Source organism: Mastacembelus armatus, chromosome 18, assembly GCF_900324485.2.
Source record: "Mastacembelus armatus chromosome 18, fMasArm1.2, whole genome shotgun sequence".
NCBI lineage: Eukaryota > Metazoa > Chordata > Actinopteri > Synbranchiformes > Mastacembelidae > Mastacembelus > Mastacembelus armatus.
The window spans coordinates 7,515,748-7,540,588 of record NC_046650.1 but is presented as its reverse complement, the minus strand read 5'-3'; the positions used below and the strand labels follow the sequence as shown (position 1 = coordinate 7,540,588).

The following is a 24,841-nucleotide window of genomic DNA, read 5'->3' as shown; positions in this document are numbered from 1 at the left end:
AGAAGCAGAAAGATGGGAGACCTGCACCACGCCGCACTGACCGGCCCTGAATTGTGCTGCTGCACATGGAACACCTGCCATAACCACCCACCTATGGGGGAGCTCCAAATTAGTAGGTTTTCATTAATCAATCTTTATGTCAAGTGTTTATTCTTAATGAGTAGTAGAAGGTTGTGGTCCTACTCATACATACATACACACACACACACACACACACACACACACACTGTATATTTTATTTATGGATATGGAAAAAATATAAACATTCATTCATTCATTCATTCGTTAGACATTGTTGTGGGTTCCTAGACTACATGTTGGTACTAAATGTAAGGACTGATTGTGTTAGACATTGTTTTGGCCCCATGGAGCCCCATGGTTTTCTGTTGGGATATAAGCTTGTGTCCTATTTTCACTTATACTCGCTCCATTTTTTTTTTTTTTTGTGTGTTCTACAATCTTATTGTTGACTAGCAGACAAAACAGCACTGACAAAGGAACTGGTGACCCTGCTGTGGTCATTCAGCTGGTGTGTGTTATATACAGTAGAAAGGCAGGCATAGCGTACCAAAGCCTCACAACAGTTTTAGGTTATGGGAAGTTAGGGGTTGGTTTGTTACGTTCTTTCAGCAGAAGGGACTATCACTATAAAAACTTCTGATGGATGGCAGATCATTTACGGTATGGGCTTTTTCTTAAGCATGGCTTATCATTGATCTTTATTTACGATCTCTTTTCAGGTTTTTCTTTTTTGTTCAATGATTCTTTGTGTAATAAGGGAAAGCAAAGTTGGTTTAAAATCAGTTATAAAAAATATAAGAGATATTGTTTATCAAGTTCGGATCTTATTTTCTGCTGACTTACTTTGTGATCCTAACTGATAAGGCAAGTATATATTAACCATAAACTCTCACCTGCTGCAGGTTTAACCTTCTAGCCTGCTGTGCTTTATTGGGCTTACCTTCAGTGAGGCCTTGCAGGGTCTTGGGAAAGCCTTGGCAGCCTAACACAGCCAATAACTCACTCCAGCACTTCAACAATGCTGTTAGGACTCAATTATTTTCCACCTTTCTTGCGTCCCTACCCGTATTCTAAGAAAACTCTGCAGCTCAGAGTCGTTGCCACGTGAACCCGTCCAAGTTTTCGTAGCTATAAAAACGTCACTTCATCCTTGCCTCCTTTACATTTGATGGCTTAAAATCCCTTCAAAGAAGATCAATCACCAAAGCCTGACTGGGAAATTAAAGTGGAAATGCCTCGTGCAACGGCTTTCAAGTTGGCAACCGACAAAGTTTTTCGGCTAACAAAGCTGTTATCTATATGAGAAAAGTTAGACTATATGTTGAAATGCATATCGGAGGCGATCGCAATTTCAAAGAGTCACTGGCGCTTATCCAATCACACAGCAGTCAGTCTCTCTCTCCCCCCTCCCTCATTCTTCTCGCTCTCTTTTTTCATTTTATCTATACCTCTCACACATTCCCTCGATCCCATTCCCCTCTTCTTCCTCTACTTCTTCTCTGTTTCTACTCCTTTTCTCTGAATTAGATCCATGTTTTGCTATCACTACCCTTCAGATCTCCCTCCCTCTCTCTCTTTATCGCTGTTAAAAAGTGTTGATCCCTTTCTCGCTCTAGAAACCCCGGCGTCAAGCTTAGCAACACACACACACGCAGATTTTAATTAATACATAGATTTAAATTGTGATGCCTGTGTGGTGAAGTGATATACACCCCCGCTAGTTAAAAGTCTTTTTTATTGCTTAATCAATGTTGAAATTAATATGATTTAACTCCCGACCCCTCGTTACACATATACACCCACCTCACACGCACACACATATACACATACATGTGTCTGCTGGGTTATTAATTATAACACTAATTAACCTACGACTAATGATTTGGCCTCTGTGTGAGTGTGTGTGACAGAGAGAAACAGAGAAATTATGGGAGAGCTTGCATTTAAGTGTGTATGCCTGTTCGTGTAAATATATGTTAATTTGATTCCCAGATATGATGGATTATAGGGGCTTATGATAACGACAGTGAAACTTCTCTTCAAAGCACCGGGTTTTTTTCCGTAATTCCGTTTGGCACTCGGATCAATAAAGTTTTAAAACTGAGCCCCATCCAAATGCTTTCATTTTTCCTCTGCCATTTCTCTGTCCCTGCTGATTTTCATTTATTTATGTATTTGTTTTGAGGAAATGAAAACTGCAGCACTACCTGGGGACCCCAAAACCTAACCCCTCCCAAACAACAATTGGCTTTGCTTCTGATTCATTCGATTGAAGGTGTTTTTCTCAGATTTTTTTTTTTTTTTGTTTAATGTTCACTTCTTAACCAGTTCATGATTGACTCTTTTACTGGCTCAGTGTTTTACTGAAGTTAAAGGGACGAGTGCTGAGCTCAAGGGCATTTCAATAGCACTTGCATCAAATAATTTATCCTTCCACTTCACATCGTTGACATTTCAGAGTTTGTGTTTTCAAGTGAGGATTTGAACCAGCAACACTTCAGCCAGAGAGTGTGTAGCTGTTCGTTTACTCATTTATTCCTCCTTCTCTCCATTCTTAACTCTTGAGATTAATAGTCTACAGCCATGCAAATATCTGCTTACATCAGCCAACTAACATGCTCACAGTTGCTAACAGGCTGATGTTTAACAGCTAATATTTGAATGTTCACTATCTTAATGTGTTTGCATGTGCTACATTTGCAGGTAAAGTTGTTCAATTCATCTTGTGGGAAGACTGGATGTACCCAGTTTAGAGGTCATTCATCTAAATTACGTTCTACCTCATACTGTATATGTTACTTTAATATGCACCTGTGTAAATGACCGTTGAGTCATGACCCTCTTGTTAGTAGAGCTCAGTATAGAAAATGTTCAGGTAGCACATTCCCCTTTCTCCCTTTTTTTGTTGATGTTTTGTTCATGTTGATGGTTAAACTGTCAAACCACAGGTAATTTCAGCTGCTGACAGACAGCAAACAGCTACAACTTTCTATTATGGAGTGATGCAGCAGTAAATTGTATATGATGTAGTTCTGTCCTACAAAGGCAAATCGGCACTGGGTCTGAAATGTGTTTTACTGTATTAAAATGATATATAACTATAGCCTACATGAGAGGTAGCATGTGAAATAGCTGTGGCTTTCCTGAAACTAAAGCTGTGTCTAGCTTTTGATTTTCTCCTAAAATTACCAGCCTAAACAGGCATAAAATGAAAGCATTAGAGCCTTTATATCTGTTACTGCCTCTAACCCAGAATTGTATTATGTTGAAAGGAATTCACATTTCACAATCGCATCTCTTTCAGGTGAAAAAAAAAACAAAAACAATGTCTATTAGATTGGAATTGGAAACTGTACCCTTGTTGTGATTTTTGACCTTGATGTTGTTTGCAGTTGAACCACAGAGTGATGGAGCAAATTCAAATCAAATTGATTCGTTCCTCTTCCATTGACTTCCATCATGTCTTCTTTTTGTCTTTCATTTGTACTTTATTTTCCTTGAACTCTTCTACTTCCACCTCTTTTCATCATGCTTTTCATTTCTTCACACCTTTATTTGTTGCTACCTTTCCTCCTTTCATCCTCTCTTCCCTTGCCTCCTCTGTCCTTCGCCTTAAGACGAGGACTATTGATTTTACACACCTTGTTGAAATTGCGTCAAATACACACACTCACTCACCTCTCTTTCTCTTTGTCACACACACACATACACACACACGCTCAGCAGTGCGACAACCAGGCTGACAATAGGTGGCTGTCACAGTGATTGATGACACTGATTATATGTTAATAATGAAATAAACATTAAAAAACACATTCAATAAAGCTCTTCATTAATGAACCAACCACTCTATCTATCTATCTATCTATCTATCTATGGAGAACAAGAAAGACGGAAGGAGGTGGGTCACCTGAAAATACAAAGCAAAAAAACTGGATAGAAACTAAGATGAATATTCAGGCAGAAAGGGAAAATGCTGTGATGGTAATTTAAAATAAAAGATTTTTCCTATTGTTTCTGATTAATACAGACTGATTACTATGAATCATCCGTTTAAAACACTTTATCTATAGTAAGCCTGAATCAGACATGTTGTTTATTAGTTTCATGATCATTTTAAGTTGTACTGTAGAGGTATTTAGGAACAGTTAACACTTTTGTTTGTGTACGCCGCTTGGCCACTTGAGGGCAGCAGAAACAAGTTGCGAACATTGATATGTCATCTTTTCAGATGCTATGCTTAATGGTTACTCATTTATACATATAGCAGTGATGAAGCACCATTATTCGTCTGGAGCTATTTCTCTGTGCTCAAAATTCATATTTCTTTTAGCTCTGTTTTTGGTCTCTACCAAATCCTTAGAGAAATATCTGGATTTTTAGCCGCTAATACTCTGTACGTTAATAACGATGAGCGATGTCTCAGTTTTCATTCTTTAAAAACTGTTGGTCGCCTTGGTGTTTGTTTTTACTTGCATATCTACAAAAAACCTAAGTTTGTTTATTTTTCTGCCGTGACCTAACATTTGTAGGCTTTATAGTTGTGACGGTGCATCTCTGGGGCGTCCCCACGGGTGCCACCTAGAGGCTTGGAGCCGAGACGTCGTCTCCACAAATATAATAGTTTTATCCTCTTTTTTTCCCCCCTAAATATAAAAGCAAACATTCAAAAGGTAATATTGTAAATACATGTTCAAATTTATATGAACTCCCAATAGTTTATAGTCAACATTTGTTTACACTGACAGGTTTTTTTATGGATGAAAAAACAGTCCTTGCATTATTTAGAAGACATGCACACATGACCAGCTGGGGGTAGTGGGGGCCTGTGTTGACTTTCACACCAGTGGCTTAATAAAAAAAAAAGTTGAAAAAGTTTTGTGAGGAGAGAGAGTGAAGGAAGAAAGAGTGTTTTGGTAAAAACAGAAAGCAGGACACAACGGTAACCGACGGCAACCGTCATCAATCAGAGTTTGAAGACATTGCTGCTGGCAAAGACGACAGGAACAGAGAGAGAGACAGAGATGGGCGCATGAGGATGAAGGGATGTAAATGCTAAAAGAGAATGAGTTAAATATAAAAAAGAAGGAAGGAGAGAGGTGGGTGATGTTTTTAGCTGCTTTTAATGGAGAAGGCAGGATGGAGGGAGGAGAGCGAGACAAGAAGAGAATGAGAGAAACAGGGAGAGATGTGTTTTTGGCCTCTTTAGCTGTTTTAAAAGAGGAATTAGGACAATGACTAGTCACCTTGAGACCTGCTCTCTCTATATTTCTCTTTTTATGTCTCTTTGTGTCTCTTTTGCATCTCTCTTTGCTTCCTTGTTTCGCTCTTTTCCTGTCAGTCCATCCAGTCAGATCAAAAACTGGCACACTGAAAGTCATTTGTACATATTTGTGAAATAGGTGCTGGACACGTGGTTTATATGGTGTCTGCGTGTGGGACTACTGTGACTGGTGGTCGAACTGAGAACATGCTAAAGATCCAATTGCATGCTGGTACTAGCCTGTCAAGCAAGCTGGCTTGCTATTTTAGACCGTCACATTAGGCGATTATCAAATCTTAACTAATTTTAAAAACATGGGAGATCATAGACACAAGGACGGTTTCAACTGATTAACATTGTAATCCTCAGAATGGACACTACAGATGATTCAGACCTCGACACCACACACACCTGCTCTTTGTAGCAATGCTTTGACAGTGGTGACTCCACGAGATCTCACAGAAACCCGTGTGATCAGACGTGACTTCAGAAGATGTCATGCATGGTGCCTTAAGGCACTTGTGTTGTTGCTATAACTCTATAAGCTGGTCTTCTTCTATGCTCCTTTTGGCTCAGGTTGTGTTGTGATTCTGTTCACTGCCATATTTGAGAGCTGTAAAAGAACACAACATCCGCTCAGTGACGCTTTCCTGTCTGCTGGCTCTTGTTGGCTGTTGTGGGGACTCTGTCCAAAGCAGCCAGATCAAATCTCAAACATGGACCACGAGTAGTAAAATAATTAATCTGACTCCACACACTTGAGCGATGTTTAGACAAATGATTGGTTGCAAATGGCCTTGACAAATCATGTATAAATTGTCTAGTGTGAAAATGCTACCTTCTGTATCTACCTTTTGTATCTCTTCAGGGTCGTTTTGTGGTTATTTTGTGGTGTCCGTTTGTGGCTTTGTGTCTCTTAGTCACTAGTTTAGTCTGTAGTCTTTTTTTTTTTTTTTTGGGTGCTTCGCCATAATGCTGCATGTCTTTGCAGTCATTTTGCTTGTCTTGTCTCGTAACTGACCAAAGGTCTCGCCCCATCTCTCAGGTGGAGCAGTGTGTACTCCAGCAAAGCAGTTTATCTGAAATTAAATGGTGCGACAGAGGTATAATGATAGCTTTCTCAATTGTCGACTCTCCAGCTCTCAAGGGTCAGCACGGTTAAGATGGTGTAAAATCACTCAAAATGGCTAATTTGCATGTCAATTTTCACCAAACTTTAGAACCTTTCTGTACAAATTCAGCATGAATTTACTTTGTTTCTGAGTTAATCGCATCAATGATTTGATCAAAATGATTTGATTTGAGCCAGAAATGTGGCGATTATGTTATAATGTGACTGGGCCCTTAACTGTTTCTCTCTACATATATATTCTGGTTTAAGTCTCTCTTCTCTTTCTCTCCATCTCTTTACCTTCCTTCTTTTTCTCCTCTCTTTCTCCCTTATTCATTTGTCTCCCCCATCCTCTCTCTCTCTCTCACTGACTGTCTCTCTCTCCCCCATCCTCCTCTAAACTCTGTTCTTTCTGGATGAGCAGGTTTTATGAGTGGAGTGATAAAGAGAAGGAGGGATGAAGGGCAGAGAGGGAAGGAGAGGTGGAGGACAGAGGGGGACGACGAGAAAAAAAATAGAAGAAGGAAAGAGATGGGGACAGAAAGAAGTGGAAACAAGAATGAGCTCTGGCTTTATTACACCAGACTGGATATTGCCCAGGAACATTTTTATGGCATAAAATGTCTGTCCCTTCTCTGTCTCAAGGTTTATTTCTGATTTGAAACTTTTGGGCTGATTTCTAACAGAAAAAACTACAAACTGCAGGGAACATGCATGAAGCATCAATGTCATCACCTGCAAGCCTACTTTCCTGGTGAATCAGTTTTTAAGATAAATGATATTTCTGCTGTTTAACGCAAGGTTGCCCTGCCGGAGCTTGGTGACAGGTGGAACTCCTGTATTTCCTATTCTACAACAAGCAGCACTTTGTTTAAACAACTGCATGTAAATACAAGGCTACTACATTTTAAACAGCTGTGTGTTTAACTACCAATCATCTCATAAAGGTAATCATTTCAACATGATCATATGCTGGAGGAAAGTCTTTATTTAACCAGCAAATTACATAAAGTCGCTACTGTATTTACCATCAAAACATTTTCCACCTTGTGAGCTCAAAACAAGAATTTTTTATTGATTGTTTGGGACGTCCAGTTGTAATTTAGCGGCAAAAAAAAAAAAAAAAAGCTCCTTGTATGGAAATAAAGCATCACTGTCACTCTGTCCAGCCCGGAGACGCTTGCTCTGCAGTTTGACACTTGGTAATTGTGTTGTTGAATTAGATTATTAAAGAACACAACTTGAGCCGCCATCTTCAACATCATCGCCTGAGGTACCTCGAGGATGATTGGCAAAGACACACACACACACACACACACGTGTCATCTCGGAATTACTGTAGAGCATCACAAACGCAAACTTGCTCACATGCACGCAATATTATCTGCTGCTCGCGCGCGCACGCGCACACTCACACACACACGCTGTAATGAAAGCTGGGGGCTGTTGTGTTGTGTGTGAGATGGATGGTCTGACTTTAAGCTTGTATAAATAAAAGCTAAATAAATCCTGATGGCCTCAAGTGATGGCTCAGATACAGCAGCAGGGTGTGTGTTTGTATACAGAAATACTTTGGACACGAACTGAAGTGTTTGTGTGTGTGTGTGTGGAAGACAAGAGTTTAAAAAGACACACACAAACTCACACAGCCTGCAGCTATTTCTCATTCATGTTTTTGTCCTAAAGTGAAATTAAAAAAGGAAAATTATAAAAAGTCAGCAGACCAATGTCACCCACCACTCAATATTCTCCCTCGTATACCCCCTCTCTTTCTCTCTTGCCCTCTTTACTTCATTGCACTACTTTATTTTTCTCCTTTCTGTTTTTGTTCTTTATAAATCAGTTTTCTTCTTCTGTTTTTCTTGTTTGTTTCTGTCTCTTTTCCTTCCTCTTTGATTACCATTTGTTTGTGCAAATCTCAGTGTCTGTCCTAAGCCAAATATGTTCGGATGCCCAGGTAAACAAAAAAAACAAAGACTTAAAGGCAAATTGTTTACTTCACTTGCATTCAAATGACTCCATTTCAAGATGAGGCAGATTCAGCAAATTCTTTAACCATGAAGACAAAGTGGTTTTTTACCTTCTAAACCCACTCATGTTCTAGTCTCACCTTTAATTAGTCTGTACAGGTTGATTGTCAATAAATGATTGGCAGTATTTTCTATTCTGAAACACTGTCTCCTAGAAATTGTCTGTAAACAATTTGCAACAGCATATATTTTGTTTTGATACATGTTTTTCAATGATTAATCAAGTTGCAAAATGTTCTGAGCATATGTGCTAAACATTCACTGCGCATATGTTTGTGTTTATAATAGTAATAACTTTATCTATATAGATTTTTAAAAAGTGCTTTACAAAGACAAAAATCACCAAATAACATTTATAGCATATACATGTAACTTGTAGGAGACAGGGTTGCTGCAACAGGTTTGACCAATGCTTAACTGATTCTGATACGTTCTTTAAGTTGCTGTTAAAACAATGGTTTTATGTGAGCTAGCTGCTTATTTTGGTCATTGCTTATTCTATTTATTTATGCACAACCCGAAACAGCAGTAGAAAATCTCAGTGTCCACTTTGAGACTCATTTGTTTCCTAGGCCGAAACACTCGTATGATAACAATCATTATAATAGAGCTCACATTCCCGATGTAAAAGCTCATCAGCAGACTTGATACAAACAGTCTGTAATAAACAACAAAATGAACTACATCCTGTGCTTAACATAATAAAAAAAAAAAACTTGTTGAATGACAGCCAGCTCAACATTTATTTATTCATTCTGTCACGTGTAATTGAATTAGTTTCATATTTTAGCTCCATTTGGAGCAACCCAGACTGCTCTGTGTCAGATATTGTGGAATTTAAAAGACTAGAACTTAATGAGACAAAGGTTTAGTGTAGCAAAACAAACAAGCAAAACAAATCTTGAATTTTATTTACAACATTGAGTTTTATGTATAGATCCAGTGACTAAAACGCTGCTGTGAAACTTTACTCTTATCTCCTTCTGTTGTGTTAACATCCAGGTAACTTTCTTTGAACATACATCATTGTCAAGTGACACTGTACATGCTGCAGCCGCCCTGGGAGTTTCTCTTCACTGATAAATGACATTATTCCCCCTCCCTGCTGTCACTTGTGGTTTTCAGAAGGAAAGTCTGATAAACAGACATGACTTTATGTGGAGCACCATGCTGTAAAAACGTTTTTATAACATTTGGTAATGCATTTTTTTTAATTTAAAGACTAATCAGGCCTAGTGAGTGTTAACTATTTCTGTATTAAACAAGAGCACAAGCTTACAATCTCACTAAGCTTAGTGTTTTAATGATGCTGTAGTCACTACAAGCAGATATTTTACTACAAGATTGGACATTTGGCTGACATTTACTGATATGCTCAGCATAATCCTGACGGCATTACGTTACCTTCAAGACCCATTTTCTATTGCCAATTAATTTCTATTAATGTAGTTTTTAGGGGACATTTCCAATATGTTGTGAAATTTGTGGTAGAATTCCCCTACGGTATACCTTAAAATATGTTTTGTAACATATGTGTATGACTTAGTCAGTCCGTAAGGGTCATTCACATTTATAGGTTGAAGCATCGTGGTGTTGGAGGAACTCTGTTGTGTGCACTAGTGCTGCAATTATTGCCAATTTTCACTCCATCTGCCAGTTCTTTTCTCAATTAATCATTTAGGCTATAAAATATCAGAAAACAGCGATGAATGCTATGTTACTAGTTCCAAAAACCAAAATGACTTTGACAAATTGCTACATTTGTCAAAGTCATTTTGACAAAATTGTCACATAAGACACATAAGATCATGTTCTGCCTATTGCCTTAATTGATAGAGTAATTGTTTCAGGCGTAGTGTGCAGCTAAGTCAAAGCACTCTGAATGAATCGTGTGAATAATGTGCAGTTTGTTGCTGAGCGGCCCAGGGCAGCGTGACATCATTCACTGAAGTGAGGGTAGATCTTCTGTTCCCCTGGCTTCTCCTGCAGCTGCTGCAGCTCCTTACTCCGCAGAGAAAATCTCTACCAACACAAAATATATGACATGTGGCGGGGCAAGTTATTTAATGGGCTGAAAAAGAGGCAAAATGGCCTTTTGTGTAGAACATCAAACTCTTCCTCTTTCTCTCTCTCTCTCTCTCTCTCTCTCAGGGGGGAGAAAGAGCGTTTTGCAGACATGTTTTTCCACTTTTGTCCACTCCCTCTCTTGTCATCTCCTCTTCCCTCTGTTTTCATCTTTCCTTCCTCTTTTACTCTTCCTCCTCTCCTCACATGTCCCTTACAGCCTAATTGTTCTCTCCTATCTAGTTCTCCCTGATTTTACTCCTCCTCTTGCTCTCTATCTCACTCTCCGCATCCAAAAGTCCAAGTTCATATCGGTCATTATAACCCCGCTGAGAGATATTCACCTCCACTAAGACCTCATCTCTCTCTGTCTCCCTCTCTCCCTAACTCTGAGTCCAGCTTCACTTTGATCATTATTAGTCCTGAGAGACAAATTATTGCTCTGTCTCTTTCTTTTTATCTCTATTCTTCCCACCTTTTTTTAAACTTTGTCTTACCCTTAGGTTTTTTCTTCATTGCCCCACCCCACGCTTTCTCCTTGACCCCTCCTTTTTTATCACCTGTGCATTTGTAACTTCTCTTAAATTCTTTTTTAAACTTTATAGTTTCCACTTTCTGCTCCACGTCACTCCTGTCCACAGGGGAAATATATTTTTGCTTCAGGGTATTATAGACATACTGGGATAGTTTGCATGTGTTTCCCTCCTCTGCTGCTACTATAGAACTGTTCTTCCTCCTGTCTCTTCCAGACTTCTTTACAAATAAAAGCATCCATGCTTTTGTATTTTCAAACATCTGCACTCTGTTGACATTCGCACCTGAAATGCATTTCCAGGAACTTTTCATTTGAAATTTAGAAAATAGCACTTTTGTTATACCAGAGGCTTAGAAGGATTGAGCAGGATAAAGAACTAAATGAAATGTGTAAATAAAGGATTTTGCTGGTCTAAGATCCAAGAGTAATTTCAGTCAGAGAAATGAATTCTGGGTCGTGTCCTTCCCTGATGAAGGCCACAAACTGAAATGCACTGGTCTGTCAATAAAGTTGCTTCTTATACTACGTACGTACACTGACTGCAAACAGCAAGTGGAGCTGCTAAATCGGCTACAGATAAGATTTGACCAGAAGCAGAATGTTAATTTCCTCCTTTCAAATGTTATATTATCATCACTGCAATTAAATTACTAAATCCATCCTTTATTTACATCCACAAGGCTGGTTTATTGGTCAGGCAACACTGTCGCAGTGCCCAGGACTCTAGGGATGGGAATTGATAAGATGTTACTGATATTACTGGTATCATTATTGATTCGGCTTATCACTACAATTCTCTGTTTTTTTTTAGCATGGGTTTCACGGTGCAGTTCTGCATGAGACAAAAAAGTGTTTTCAGTCATTTGAAACTACTACTTAACATCCATTCCCTCACCCATGGGTTACAGTGCTGTTGTTTTGTTGGAGTTTTAGGCCGCATTTTACCTTGTCCCTGGTGTTCCTGTAGGTTCTTCCTGTAGGTTCCTCTGTGTGGTTTGCTTGGTATAGACACAAATGTGAATGTACAATAAAGATCTGCTAAGCATGCTGCGTGGAGCTTATGTCATAACACAGGATACTAGCCTCGGTAACGGACGTGCTGCTGTCCGCTTTTCCTGTATTTGTTGTGTCAAAAGACGTCTCACCATATTGCAGGTAGTTGGATTGTTTTACAGTGAGTATGTAGCTCGGCTGTCATCTTCATGAAATGAAGCCACACTTATTCTTTCTCTCCACCATGACTCCTTGTTTCACGTTTCCAGCAGCTGAGCCACAGAGTTTGAGGTCATGACTCAGAAAACATGTTGCTCTTGATAAAAGAAATTGATAACCAAAGAGGCACTTGATTCAGACTATTGGACAGTTTGGAACCAGTTCTAAACTGGGACCTGGTCTTGATTCCCATCCCTACCACTGGCCTAAAAACACTCAAAGTTCATTTTGAGTCTTTGTGGTGTAAACTGACAAATACATTACATTTCAGGTGGCTGCTTCACAATAAAAGCCTCCTGTTTCACCAGCTGAATGCTTTTAATGTGAAGCAGGAACTTAATGCAGCACAGTAGGGGGACCTGGGTGGGGGGGGCTGTGCTGCTCAAATCAAAAATAATATTTAAAGAAGTACTTACTGAATGTATTGACTAAACTTTCAGCCACAGCTGGAGGAAATAGAAAATTGGGTTAACATTGTGTGAAACAGATCTTTATCCTGTTTATGTTTATACAGAGGGTCTGATGCTAACAACCCAGATTTTTACACAGATTTCTTTTTTGTTTCAGAGAGATTTCCACTCTTTTTCTCTCGTTGTCTCTTTTCTCTTACATTCAGTCAGGGTTTCTCACTGTAATGGGATTACATGGGATTATAAAATCCTGACTGACTGTAATCCACACCACTCAATCCCATTTTGCCGCTCAAACACACACACAAAATTAATTCTTTCTGGTGATGATCTCTTTTGGAGTCTTTTTCTTTTAATCCTTGTCTTCTTTTTATTTTGTGATATAAATTATCATTTAGTTTTTTTTCCCCACTTTTCCTCTTGACTTCCCTCATCCATTTCTATCCTCTTTCTTTTTTCCTGTCCTTGCCCCCTTCATAGGTTTGGTCCAGTGTACCTTCGTCCTTTCTTCTTTTATTCTCTTCTTTAATTTCTTTCTAATTTAATTTTAACAAAACCATTTCTTTCCCTCCATAGTTCATTCCTTAGTCTTTCTCTTTCCTTATATTATCTACCAAACCTCTCCTCACTTCTCCTCAGGAGCCTGGTCGCTGGTTCACTGATCTGCGGTCAGTGTGTGATCTGCTCAGTGTCTCGCCACCAGAGCTCGCATGTGAGCCACAGCTGGACGCACGCACGTACAGTAGAGAGCAGGGGTTGTGCGTCTCGACCAAAAAAAAATGAACAAAAATAAAAACTTCCCGTTGGCGAATTAAGCAGCTCGTGAGAAAGTTTATGAAACAGAAAAATGAGAGATCTGACCGATACCCTACACACACACGAGCGCAAACACACACTTATGAGGGGTAATAAAGTCCTCCTCATCTTCTCTCGCCAATCACATGCTCAGGCCTGCCGGGGGTCTTCTCTGATTCGTTCAGATGGCAATCAATCTTGTCTGAAGGAGGCGGATCCAGGGTGAGGACTGACCTGGAGTCTGATCCAGTCGCTTTTACGCACAGATCGGACAGTCCGCTTTCCACGCACGGACAACAAAACTAGAGAGCTTGTTGTGGATAGAAAGCGGAGTGAGAGGAGGAAGATTAAGAAAAGAGAAGAAGAGTACGGATCGAGAGGAAAACGTAAAGACGCAACTGGAAAAAGAGAGAAGAAAGAAAGTGTGTATGAAAAGAAGAGAGTGTGTGCACTTTCACCACTCTCGACTTCTTTCACCAACACCACCTACATCCATGTCACTACCCGGCTCCCCTCCGCTTCTTTCGCCCGGCTCCGGCGCCCCAACTCCGGCCGCGCTCTACCGCTCGGTCCCGGACGGGCTCCATACCTCCGTCGCTTCCACCGGCACCTCCAGCCCGGCGCACACCAACTCCAACTCCCACTCTCACTCTCTGTCCCCGTCTCCGCGGCTCACCAGCAGCATGCTCAGCGCTTTCCTTCCCGGACCAGGGGGCGCGCTGGCCAGCTTGGGCAACGGCGGCGCCGCCCCGCTTGTGTCCACGGGCGGTGCAGGTCTGGGTCCCTTAGGTGGGCTCGGCTCGCTCAGCACGGCCGGCCTGACCCCCGGATCCCCCGGTTTGGCGCAGACTTCATCCAGCCCGGGTCTGTGCAGCGAGTGCAAGCTGGTGGAGGTGCATGGCGTGAAGGTGGCCAGCTTCAACGTGGACGGCCAGGAGCTCATCTGCCTCCCGCAAGTGTTCGACCTCTTCCTGAAGCACCTGGTGGGCGGGCTGCACACCGTCTACACCAAGTTGAAGAGGCTGGACATCACGCCGGTGGTGTGCACCGTGGAGCAGGTGCGCGTCCTGCGGGGACTCGGCGCTATCCAGCCCGGCGTGAATCGCTGTAAGCTGATCTCCAGGAAGGACTTCGAGACACTGTACCAGGACTGCACCAGCGCCAGGTCGGTGAACAATTAAACCACTTTTAATATTTCACCTAAAAGCCCCTCGAACAGTCCCAAAACTAGACGGCGCTCAGTGAGCACGCTCGCTGTGGTTTTCTTAATAACTTTCCGGCGTGTTTGCGGCGACAGGCGTCTGTAGTAGTTCCTTCACATGATGAGGGAATCGTATCAGAATTGTCTCCGATGCCTCATCTTCGTAATATTTCTGCCTTCAGTCGAGCTTTGTTGTGTCTGTGGCTCTAACTTTGTTGTACTGTAAACTCCGCTCCAGCAGGGAGCTCAGGCTCAAACTTCAGTTGTATCTGAAGCAGCAATGTGTTCACATTTCTTTAATATCACCGCAGACACATGGCTGTGACGGTGACAAGGGAATTTATAATGAAGTTGATTTGCATCAGTTTTCCTACAATATTCCCTCAGTCATCAAGTTTGTATAATATTTCTCTGCTGTTTTTCAGCCTCAGCTTGTCTTACAGCTGTAATATTCCTAAAATCCTTTCAAATGATCTGCTCACCACAGGCGGCAATAGGGCAGGGCACAGCACTAAAATAATCATAGGTTTTGCCTGGGATTTTTGTTCTGCTATAGAATTTAGCATCTGTCCACTCTCCACATTCATATCACTGTGATGCTGCTGAAGTATTTTCATCTGAAACTACTACATTTTCCCTTAGACAATAAGGTGTTTGTATGATGTTTATGAAGGTGTTTATTGTTTCCTCAGTGATTTTTTTTTTTCTTTTTTTTTTTGATTAACGCTCAGAATTTTGACCATGACGCTGTGATCTGCTGTCAGCACGTTTCCTTATTTGACTTAAGTGTCAGATATTATGTTTTTATCCATTCTGGATCTTGATGGAAGAGAGAGAGAGAGAGTATGTGTGTGTGTTGCTAAATGAGCGGGCGTGTTTCAGTAGTTTGGCATTTTACTAAAAGGAAAACACACCAACAGTAAACAAGTGCAAAGCAAACTACCTGCAGCTTTGCTCTGTTTACTTTTGTTATGGAAAAGCTTCTCACACTCCTAATCTATTACTCTATTACTTTATAGCTCACCTGTGTGTGTGTGTGTGTGTGTGTGTGTGTGTGTGTGTGTGTGTGTGTGTGTGTGTGTGTGTGTGTGAGATTAAAAGCGCATGAAAGAGAAAGAGCTTTTCTGTCTGTGTAGTGTTTGAGAAGGTGTTTGCGCATGTGTGTGTGTTTAAACAGACACATTACAGAATGTGTTTTAATGCCTGTTATGCACAATGGCCCTGTGTGTGTGTGTGTGCGTGTGTGTGTGTGTGTGTGTACTTACCTGTCACCTGCTTATTCACCTTTGGTTCAGTTCAGCTGACAGCTTCGACCTTTCAGATTAAAACTCTTATAAATGTTGATATCATGTGCATCAGATTTTTTTTCATCCCCATTTGTTTTGCACAGATGAAAATTAAAATTGAAAAGTAGTTCTGCAGGGGTCAAAGCTTTCTGTTTACCAAAACTGCTCTGAAAAATAAACTCTCCTTTCGCTTTGCACTAAAATGTCTCCAATGTTTTAGAGACAAATTCAAACTTTGTTTCCCAGCTGTGAAAGAACCAAAATGTGGGTTCACATAGTTTAATTTAAACACACAAAGACAGTGTTGAGTTATAGTGTAGGGGATTCATTGAACATGATGCGCGTCTTTTAAAAGCTACATAAATGGAAGAATCTTGTTTCCTTTTTTGGAAATGACTGCACAAAATTTCTGTTTTGAAAGTACAGACCAGTCTGATAACATCAACAGGCATATTGTCACGGTAGATTTAAGTCGGTTTAAATGCACATAATCTCATTTTTAGGAAAAAAAACTATCTCGTCATAAAAAAGTTTTTGTCCGATGTGGCATCAGTTGAGTGGATTAGTTTATGGCAGGCCTGTTCTAAGTTTTATTATTGTTCTGCTTTAAAGGGAAAACACCAATTTTACAACCAGTTTCTTTTTACATTAAGCTCTGATATTGGTTACAATTAATCTCAGAAATATAGAGGATTTCATAAAGGGATTTCCAGGAAGAAGAAGTCAGGAAACGCGGAGATCCCCAGATGTTTTTAAAAATGAGTAACACCAAAAAATGACAGAGGCATGACTGCACTTTGTTTTCTCTTCCTCTACCTTTGTTTGACTGATGCTTTTGTTATAGTAAAACCGAAAGCTTGAAACTGCATCTCTGTCCTATTTTGGGTAACTCTGCTCTTAGGTTGGGAAAATTTGATAAAACCCTGAAACGAATGAACGCAGATTTACACCAGAGGCTTTCAAACAGTCGTGAGGTGAAGATACTGTGTGAGATGAAAAGCACAGATGCATGTTAGTGTCAGTGGTAAGTTAGCTATTGGAAGTTGGTGTGCTCATTTGAGCTGACACAAATCTGAACACACATGCGTGATACACATATATTTTTATTCAGTGCGACTTTCCGCCCACGTCATCCTGAGATTGCATCTTTACATGTTCTGTAGTATCAAACTAATCCAGTGCCAGTAAAATGAAAGTCAGCGGGTACATTGCAAACAGGAACACATAGCAGCTACACTGTCAGGCTAATTTTCCAAAAGTGAACAAATACAGGCTGAAAAATAAGAATCAAGCTGCTGTTGTCAACTGCACTTCCAAAATCTAGAGCATAGGGGGGCATCAACAAAACTCAAACGCTTTGGTTTATGGCCGTGCTTTTAATAATTTCTAAAAATGTCTCGAAAAGTTGTTGAGTTTCACACCAGGGCTCCTATACTGGAGGTAACCTCTCATTGTAACTGCCTTCAGATCCGTTGTTGCAAGGCATGGATAAAGAGCTTTATGTGGAAGTATCAGCTAATTATTAACACTGTATTCTGGAGTTGCTGGATTGTTGGCAAGTGACCTGTTTTTAGTTGACCACACACGGACATGCCTATAGTTTCTTAAGCATGAAATGATTAATCCTCCTCTTGTTTTTGAAGAGCATGGTCCTTCCTCTCTCTGTTTGTTTTGGTTTACCTCTTCTCTCTTTTTGTCCTTCTCCCTTTCTGACTTTTTCCCCTGAAGTCTCACTTCCTCTCTCTGTCTCACACCATCTCCCACCCTGTCTTTTTTTTCCCTGAGCTCACAGACACACGTAATCAGTGGTGTTTTTCTCCAACTTCTTAATCCCCGTCTTTCACCTCACTCTTTTGTCTCTTCATCTCAATCACTGCGTCCTCTCTCTCTGTCTCACACACACACACACACACACACACACACAGCGGTACATGTCAGGGGTAATAATGGATCATGTGAATGCGCATGGAACAACACGGCTGGAGAGCTATTGTTGTTGAAGCTCAGCGAACACACACTCCTCTCTCTCCAATCATATCGACATTCTTCTAATGCCTATCTCTCTCACCCTCTCTAATGTTCTCTCGCTCTGCCTCACATCATTCTCTGGGAAAAGAAAGGAAAAATTAAATGCTAAAAAAACACAAATCTCCCACTGGGCTTCAGCATACTTTGTCTTCTCGACAACCATGTGTTTGTGTTACCATATGTGTAAAAACAATGAGTGACCACTTATATCTTTTTGTACCTCTGGCGCAGAATGAAGTTGCTATTACATCATATGTTTGGTTTCTTTTTTTACAATTAAAATGCTCTGATGTCATTTTTCTTGAACAATTGAGGACCTGCTCTTTGATTGAGATAAAGAAAACAAACGATTCGTACTGTACAAAGTGAAACAGAGTTCCCACGTCCGATTAGAAATGGAAAATTAGTTGTTTTGAGGGATATGACGTCAACACTGTGACTTGCAGACTTCAAAATAAGCGTCCAGTTCAGAGGTGCTGATCTCACTACACACCAGATCTGCAGAAGTTATTTTTTAATTAAAAAAAAAAACAAAAAAAAATTCCATTATTTGATAGTCTTCTGTACTTCTGTCTGGGGCTCCTGGCTCTAAGCCCAGTGGTTTCTACTGAAGACACACCTGTGTACAAATGGCCCACAAGTGCATTTATAAGGGACTACTTTCAGTGGCGGTTTAATCCACATTCGGTGTTCCAGTGAATATTTAAAGCAGCTGGACCATGTTAAGTGTTATTGAGTCAAAATAAACTACAGTTATGTGTGTGTGTGTGTTTATGGTGATGAAGGAACTTGTGTGAAGCACTGATGTGTTTTTAATAGTTTTTGGATAACACTGCAGCTCTGTGCCACTGGCTTTGGATGCACAGACAGATACACTCGCTGTTGTGTTTTGTTGACAAAAAAACACCAGACATTGTGTATGTTCTGTTACTTGCAGGTTTTTTGGGGGGTCAGAAGTCTCCCTGATAGTCTTGTCACATATAACAGCATAGATGTACATACATTATTTCCTGAGCACACCTGGGCAATCACAGCATAGTGTTTAACTGGAACTTTGTCTGGTTTAGAAAGTTAAAAAGTTCTGCTGTTCGAAAGGTAGTTTCAGATGTTAAATGATCTAGCAAGCTCTTTTAATGAAGTACACTCAGGTCCTGACTCTCATTTTACAAGCGAGGGACTTCTGGTTTGACCAAACCTGACTTGCTTTGTTTATCAGAGTCTTGTGAATGTAAAATTAGTTTATCTGCACACAGATTAAAGCGTTCTGTCCCGCCTGTGATTTTTATCAAATTGTTGAGCTGTTTTGGTCTGAGCAGAAGAGGCAGAGTGTATTCTGCTTCTTTGTCACCTTGATCTGTACTGTGTGTGTGTGTGTGTGTGTGTGTGTGTGTGTGTGTGTGTGTGTGTGTGTGTGTGTGTGTGTGTGTGTGTGTGTGTGTGTGTGTGTGTGTGTGTGTGTGTGTGTGTGTGAGAGTGAGAGAGAGAGAGAAAGAGAGAGAATCGATAGTGAGTGACAGGAGGGAGGGTTGCTGATGTTAGTGTGTTATTCTGGGCTCTCCTTATCACGACAGGCTGTTACAGCCCCCACACACACTCTGAGAGAGACACACTGAGACACACACACACACAGAAAAAAACAACAACACACACACACACACTGATGATGGAAGTTGTATTGTCTGTAACACAGGGGAGCAAAGTCGTTTTGGTTTGTTGAAGCATTGCACCCTCACACACACACTTGCAGAATAATGTCCACAGACACTCAGCATGAACCCCTTTCCTCAGTGTGGTGTTTTTCATTCTTTTACATGGAGCATTAAGTTCTTTTAATGGAGCACAGTGTTTTATACACACACACACACACACACACACACACACTCAAACATGTTCGGTTGTTTTCAGCCTCCTGGCTGAAGTACATCTGTGTGTGTGTGTGTGTGTGTGTGTGTGTGTGTGTATGTATGTGTGTGTGACTGTCTAGCAAGCACAAACAGAGTTATCAGGTGTCACACTGGGTCAGGTTGCATCTGTGTGTGTGTGTGTGTGTGTGTGTGTGTGTGTGTGTGTGTGTGTGTGTGTGTGTGTGTGTGTGTGTGTGTGTGTGTGTGTGTGTGTGTGTGTGTGTAAGTGTAAGTCTGCTGTAGTGTTCATAAATGCCTGTGCGAGCATATTTCTGCTGTTCTTGTAGCATGTGTCTTGCAGATATTTATGTGTATTGTTTCTGTTAGTGTGTGTTATGGTTTTCGTCTGTGTACTTGTATGGCTTCACGTTGTGAGGACCAGTTTCATACCATGACAGTGAGAACCTCGTCCACGACTTTCACACAAACCTTCAAAGAGCTGTTTGAGTGTTAAGACTTGTTTTAGGGTTCAGGTTAGACTTAAGTTTAGGACACGGGTAGGGGGTTGGGCTTTTAGTTGGGATGCGAGTGTCCTCACAAAGATAGCTCTACAAACGAGTGTGTGTCCCGTTTCAGCTCCGCTTTGTGCTGTTGGTTAATTGATAAAGGTTAAAGCGTTGGCTGGCAGGGAGCTGAGCTCACCGCAATATGACAGTGTGTGTGTGTGTGTGTGTGTGTGTGTGTGTGTGTGTGTGTGTGTGTGTGTGTGTGTGTGTGTGTGTGTGTGTGTGTGTGTGTGTGTGTTAACAGCCAGATAGTGACCAATCAGACAGCATCTCAACACATTTTCTAATCAGCCTGATGAACCTTCATCACCCATCAGTCAGAAACAATAAGACAAAGGCTGTCTTGAAGTATATAAAAATAAACAGCAGTTCAACACTGGGTTAGTAACATCACTGAGCTCCCTCTGGCTGCAGAACTTTATAGGTGGGGTTATTTTAAAGGCACTATGCTTATTAATACACACTTTGTAAATTTCAATGTGAATGCGCCGTGTGAACCAGAAAGCAGCTTTATACCCACAGTCTGTAGAGGACCAGACTTTATTAGAGAAAGTATTTTTTCTTTCGATTGCAACCCCCCACACGTTTTAAGAGGCCAGAAAACTGATGTCACCGAATTACATAGTCTTCAACTGGTGTATTGCATCATGGGGGCTCCTTTGTTTATTTTACCAACAAGGTTTTTAAAATGTGGAAATGTGAAAACTTAAGCATGAATGTGACAATTTTTTTCTTCCTTTTTTGCCAATCACACTGAGCTCTTTCTTTGCTTTGCCTCCGCTTTTTGTCATCAGCCAAGAGCAGTGTTCAAAACTTTCAGCCAGCAGTTTTTCATTTTTATCCGGACCGTTACTTTCACCTGTGAAGATGACAGGCGGTCATATCAGCTGTCATTAATTTATTCATTTTGTTAGTGGCTTGATGGCAGACCAGACTAAGCTTCGAAATCATTCTCTCACACCGCTGTGCAACAAGTGTGCAACTCCATGAGAGTGATACGAACGCTCTCCAGCAGATCGCTTCAGTTTTAAGAGTGGCACCGTTCCAGTTAAAACTCGTTCATAAATCAATAATTTAGGTAGATCAACTTTGTCCTTTTGAACCAGGACGTTGGATCAAATACGTCAGGGTGTGATGTAATTGGGCTCTTACACGTAATTTACTGGACTGCAGTGAAGATTACAGGACAAGTATCTCATAAGTAGTTTGTGGATTATCAAAACCTCTCAGATTTGGATGAAAATCCTAAAAACTGATTAGCAATGGATAAAGAACCCACAGGGCCACAGTTTTTACCTTCTGAACAAGAAGAATCCTATTAGATGAATTTACCACCAAATCTCAGGCATGTGCTTTTGGTTTTCTTCTTTAATCTCAGAGTAAATGCACGATAGTGACTCAGAGGTTCGTTTGTCTTGTGCAAGGTTTAATTTTTATTACATTCTCTGTCCAGCAACTTGGTGGTGTTGTGTTTGTGTGTCTCGGGGGCGGAGGAGGGGCTTTCATGCTTCACTTACCAGCTGACCAACCAGCGAGGGCGAGAGACAGAGGAAGGATGCTCTTGCTCTCTCTGTGTTTTCTGGATGAAAACAGCTTGAAGAGAGTGAGGGATCATAGAGACGGAGAGAAAAGAGGGAGAGAGGTGAAGATCAAAGCAAGAAATATGACCCTCTGTCACCACGGAAAAGAACTGATCCTCTTCCCCTGCGTGTGGGTGTGGGCTGAACAAAACAGCAAGAGGGGAGAGGCAGGTTGTGTGTGTGTGTGTGTGTGTGTGTGTGTGTGTGTGTGTGTGTGTGTGTTGGGAAATAGATAATGTTTCACAAAGGCTGTTTCAGTCTCCAACTTTTGAGAGAGGATGTCTCCAAATGGACGGAGCAAGAGTCACCTACAATGATGGAGGGATAGCGATGAAGCAAAGAAGTGTGGTTTCAAAGAGGGAGACACTCCAGCCACACTGAGCTGAACCTGTACTAGTATTTCCAGGTTATTTTAATGGCCTCCCTCCACGCTGTATTACCTTACCAATAGGAAAATGTATAAATCTCTTCTTCTTGCTGCTTTTTTTTTTGAAGCAAACAAAAACATCTGGTCCGCAGCGGCACAGACAGTCTGGTTTGTCTGCTTCGTTTCAGTCACTTAAACACACTTAAACACACCGCCCTCCAGCTGTGGCGTCACAAACGCTGTGCTTTGATACAGCCAGATTTTATGTTTGTTGATCCGCAACTGAATGAGCATAAAATCTCTGCTCATTAGTGCTACTGGGGCTCGGCTGAGCAGTGGCGAGCACTGTCCCCTCACAGCCAGAAGGTTCCAGGTTCAAACCCTATTCATCTGGGGCCTTTCTCTTTGTAGTTCTCACCCAAGTATGCTCCAGCCCACATCTTAACCCACAATATTATCACCTTGTACATTTTTTTTTATGGCAAATGTTTTAAAATGTTTGCCAGTTTCTCCATCCAGCAGACACGGTGCAGTGTTAGCATTAGAATCTTTCTGGTCCAGCCCAGTATTTACTCACTTTTAGCTCCGCTTTTGATCTCCACCAACTCCTGTGGGAAGTCGGCCAAGTTCTCCACTATGGCCAACATGATCTGTCTGATGCTTGGTACTGAGCAGGGGGTGCATCACTGAGCTGTGGGGAACTATGGAGTCATAATTCTCAGATGATTCATCATGAGAGCAGCACATTCTCATTCCTATAGAAACAAAACTTCAGTTGAAAATATTTGTTAGTAAAAGCATGAGGAAAACATCAGACAGCAGAAATGCCCAGTAAATATAAAAAGAAATCGGGCAATAAAAAGAAATTTTACATTGATGTCACATCAAACCCCCAGAGGTTGGTAATGGTTGGGAAATTTAAACTGGTGTGACCTCAGCAACAAATGGTAATTTTCTCACACTCTTAGTGGTTTAAATTGTATATTTTTTTTAGATTTATCCACAGCTGAGAACATTTTTGAAAAAGTTGATTGCTAAAACTGAGAGAAGATGTGTTCTCGGATAGAGCTGGGTTAGTGTCTGTTCTCCAACTATAACAGGGAGGGATGGAGAGGTGAGGGAGGAGGGGGTGGTGCAGGGTGTTGTCTGCAACAAGATTATTTTCCTGTGAACACACACACACTTAAACACACAGTCTCTTAGGTGCACTTAGCAGATTGGTTTAGAAATCACATTAGGGAGTGTCACAACAGCTTTTCCACTCGTTCACCAGGTAATCTCTCCATCCCTCCTCCTCCTGTCTTTTATCCCTCCCTTCATCTTATACTCATCTTCCTCCTAGTTTCCGCTTCTTTTTTTCTTCCTACTCTGATGTTCCCTTCTTTATTTTTTATATTTTTATTTGTTCATTACATGCCTCATCTTCTCCTCCTTTCTTCTTTCTTCCCATCTTTCTCCACTTTTCTTTTTGCATTCCTCTCTTCCTTTTTTCTTCTTCTTATGTTCCAGCTCTTCTGTACATCAGTTCTTTTTATTGCTCCTTTTTCCTCTCTTCACTTTTACTTATCATTTTTTTTCTTCCCGTGTCCTTAACTTCCTCTTTTCTTTGCTCGTTTATCAAGCCCTCTTTTTATTTTTTCCTGCTACTTTCACCTTCACCTTTCCTCTCTCCCTCCTCCATCTTTTTTCTCTCTACTTTTACTCCCCTGCCCCTTTCTTGCCCTATCTTACCTTTTACTGTTCCTTCTTTCCTTCTTCTCCTGTCTATTTATCCTCTCCCTTTTTAACCTCTCCTCTTCAACCTCTCCTCCTTCACTATCCTCCTTTTCTCTTTCAATGCTTTCTTTCTCCTGCCACTTTTCCTCCTTGCTTCCCCCCTCTTTTGTCTTTTGGTCCATCCTGTCCTCCCTTGTTTCTCTCTCCACTTTTTCCTCACCCTTGCTTCACCTCTTCTTTCTTTTCTCTCTTCATCCCCCACCTTCCTTTTTCATTCATTGGTCTGTCACTTCGACCACTTGTCCGCTTCTCCTCTTCCTTTTTCACCATCTCTTTTCCCACTCACTCCTCTCCTCTTTTTCTTCCTCCTTTTCATCTCTCCCATTCCTCTCTTATTTAGCCTCCTTGTCACTTACCCCTCCATCTCGCCTCTCCTTCCTCCCTCCCTCTTCTTCCTCCACCTGGTCTTATCTCTCTGTTTATTATGACAGCTTGTCAGATGTGTGTGTGTGTGTGTGTGTGTGTGTGTGTGTGTGTTAGGGGAAAAAAAGACTAAAGAGAAGCAAGCGACAGATTTACAGTTTAGAGCAAGCAGCATCCACAAACTGCACTATCAGAGAGAGAGAGAGAGAGAGGAGACGGAGGAGGTCAGAGGCGAAAGAGGAGATGAAAGGAGGATAGAGAGGAGGAGCTGAGAGAGGGTAAAGAGAGGGCATGGGGGGGTGACAGGTGACGTGTGTGTTTGTGTGTGTGTACTTTCCTACAGACAACGTGTTATTAATAAAAACAGAAAAAAAGGTAATTATCCATTT

The 24,841-nt window shown here is 41.0% G+C and overlaps 1 protein-coding gene across 1 annotated transcript in view; it reads left to right on the top strand.

Annotated features, from left to right (window-relative positions):
• The first annotated feature begins 13,708 nt into the window (after positions 1–13,708).
• The window catches only part of dachb (dachshund b), an 82,439-nt gene continuing 71,306 nt past the window's right edge, over positions 13,709–24,841 (top strand). Inside the window, exon 1 of the mRNA XM_026298861.1 lies at positions 13,709–14,606. Coding sequence (XP_026154646.1) covers positions 13,870–14,606 — 737 coding nt within the window. The 5' untranslated portion in view covers positions 13,709–13,869. The remainder of the gene's footprint in view (positions 14,607–24,841) is intronic.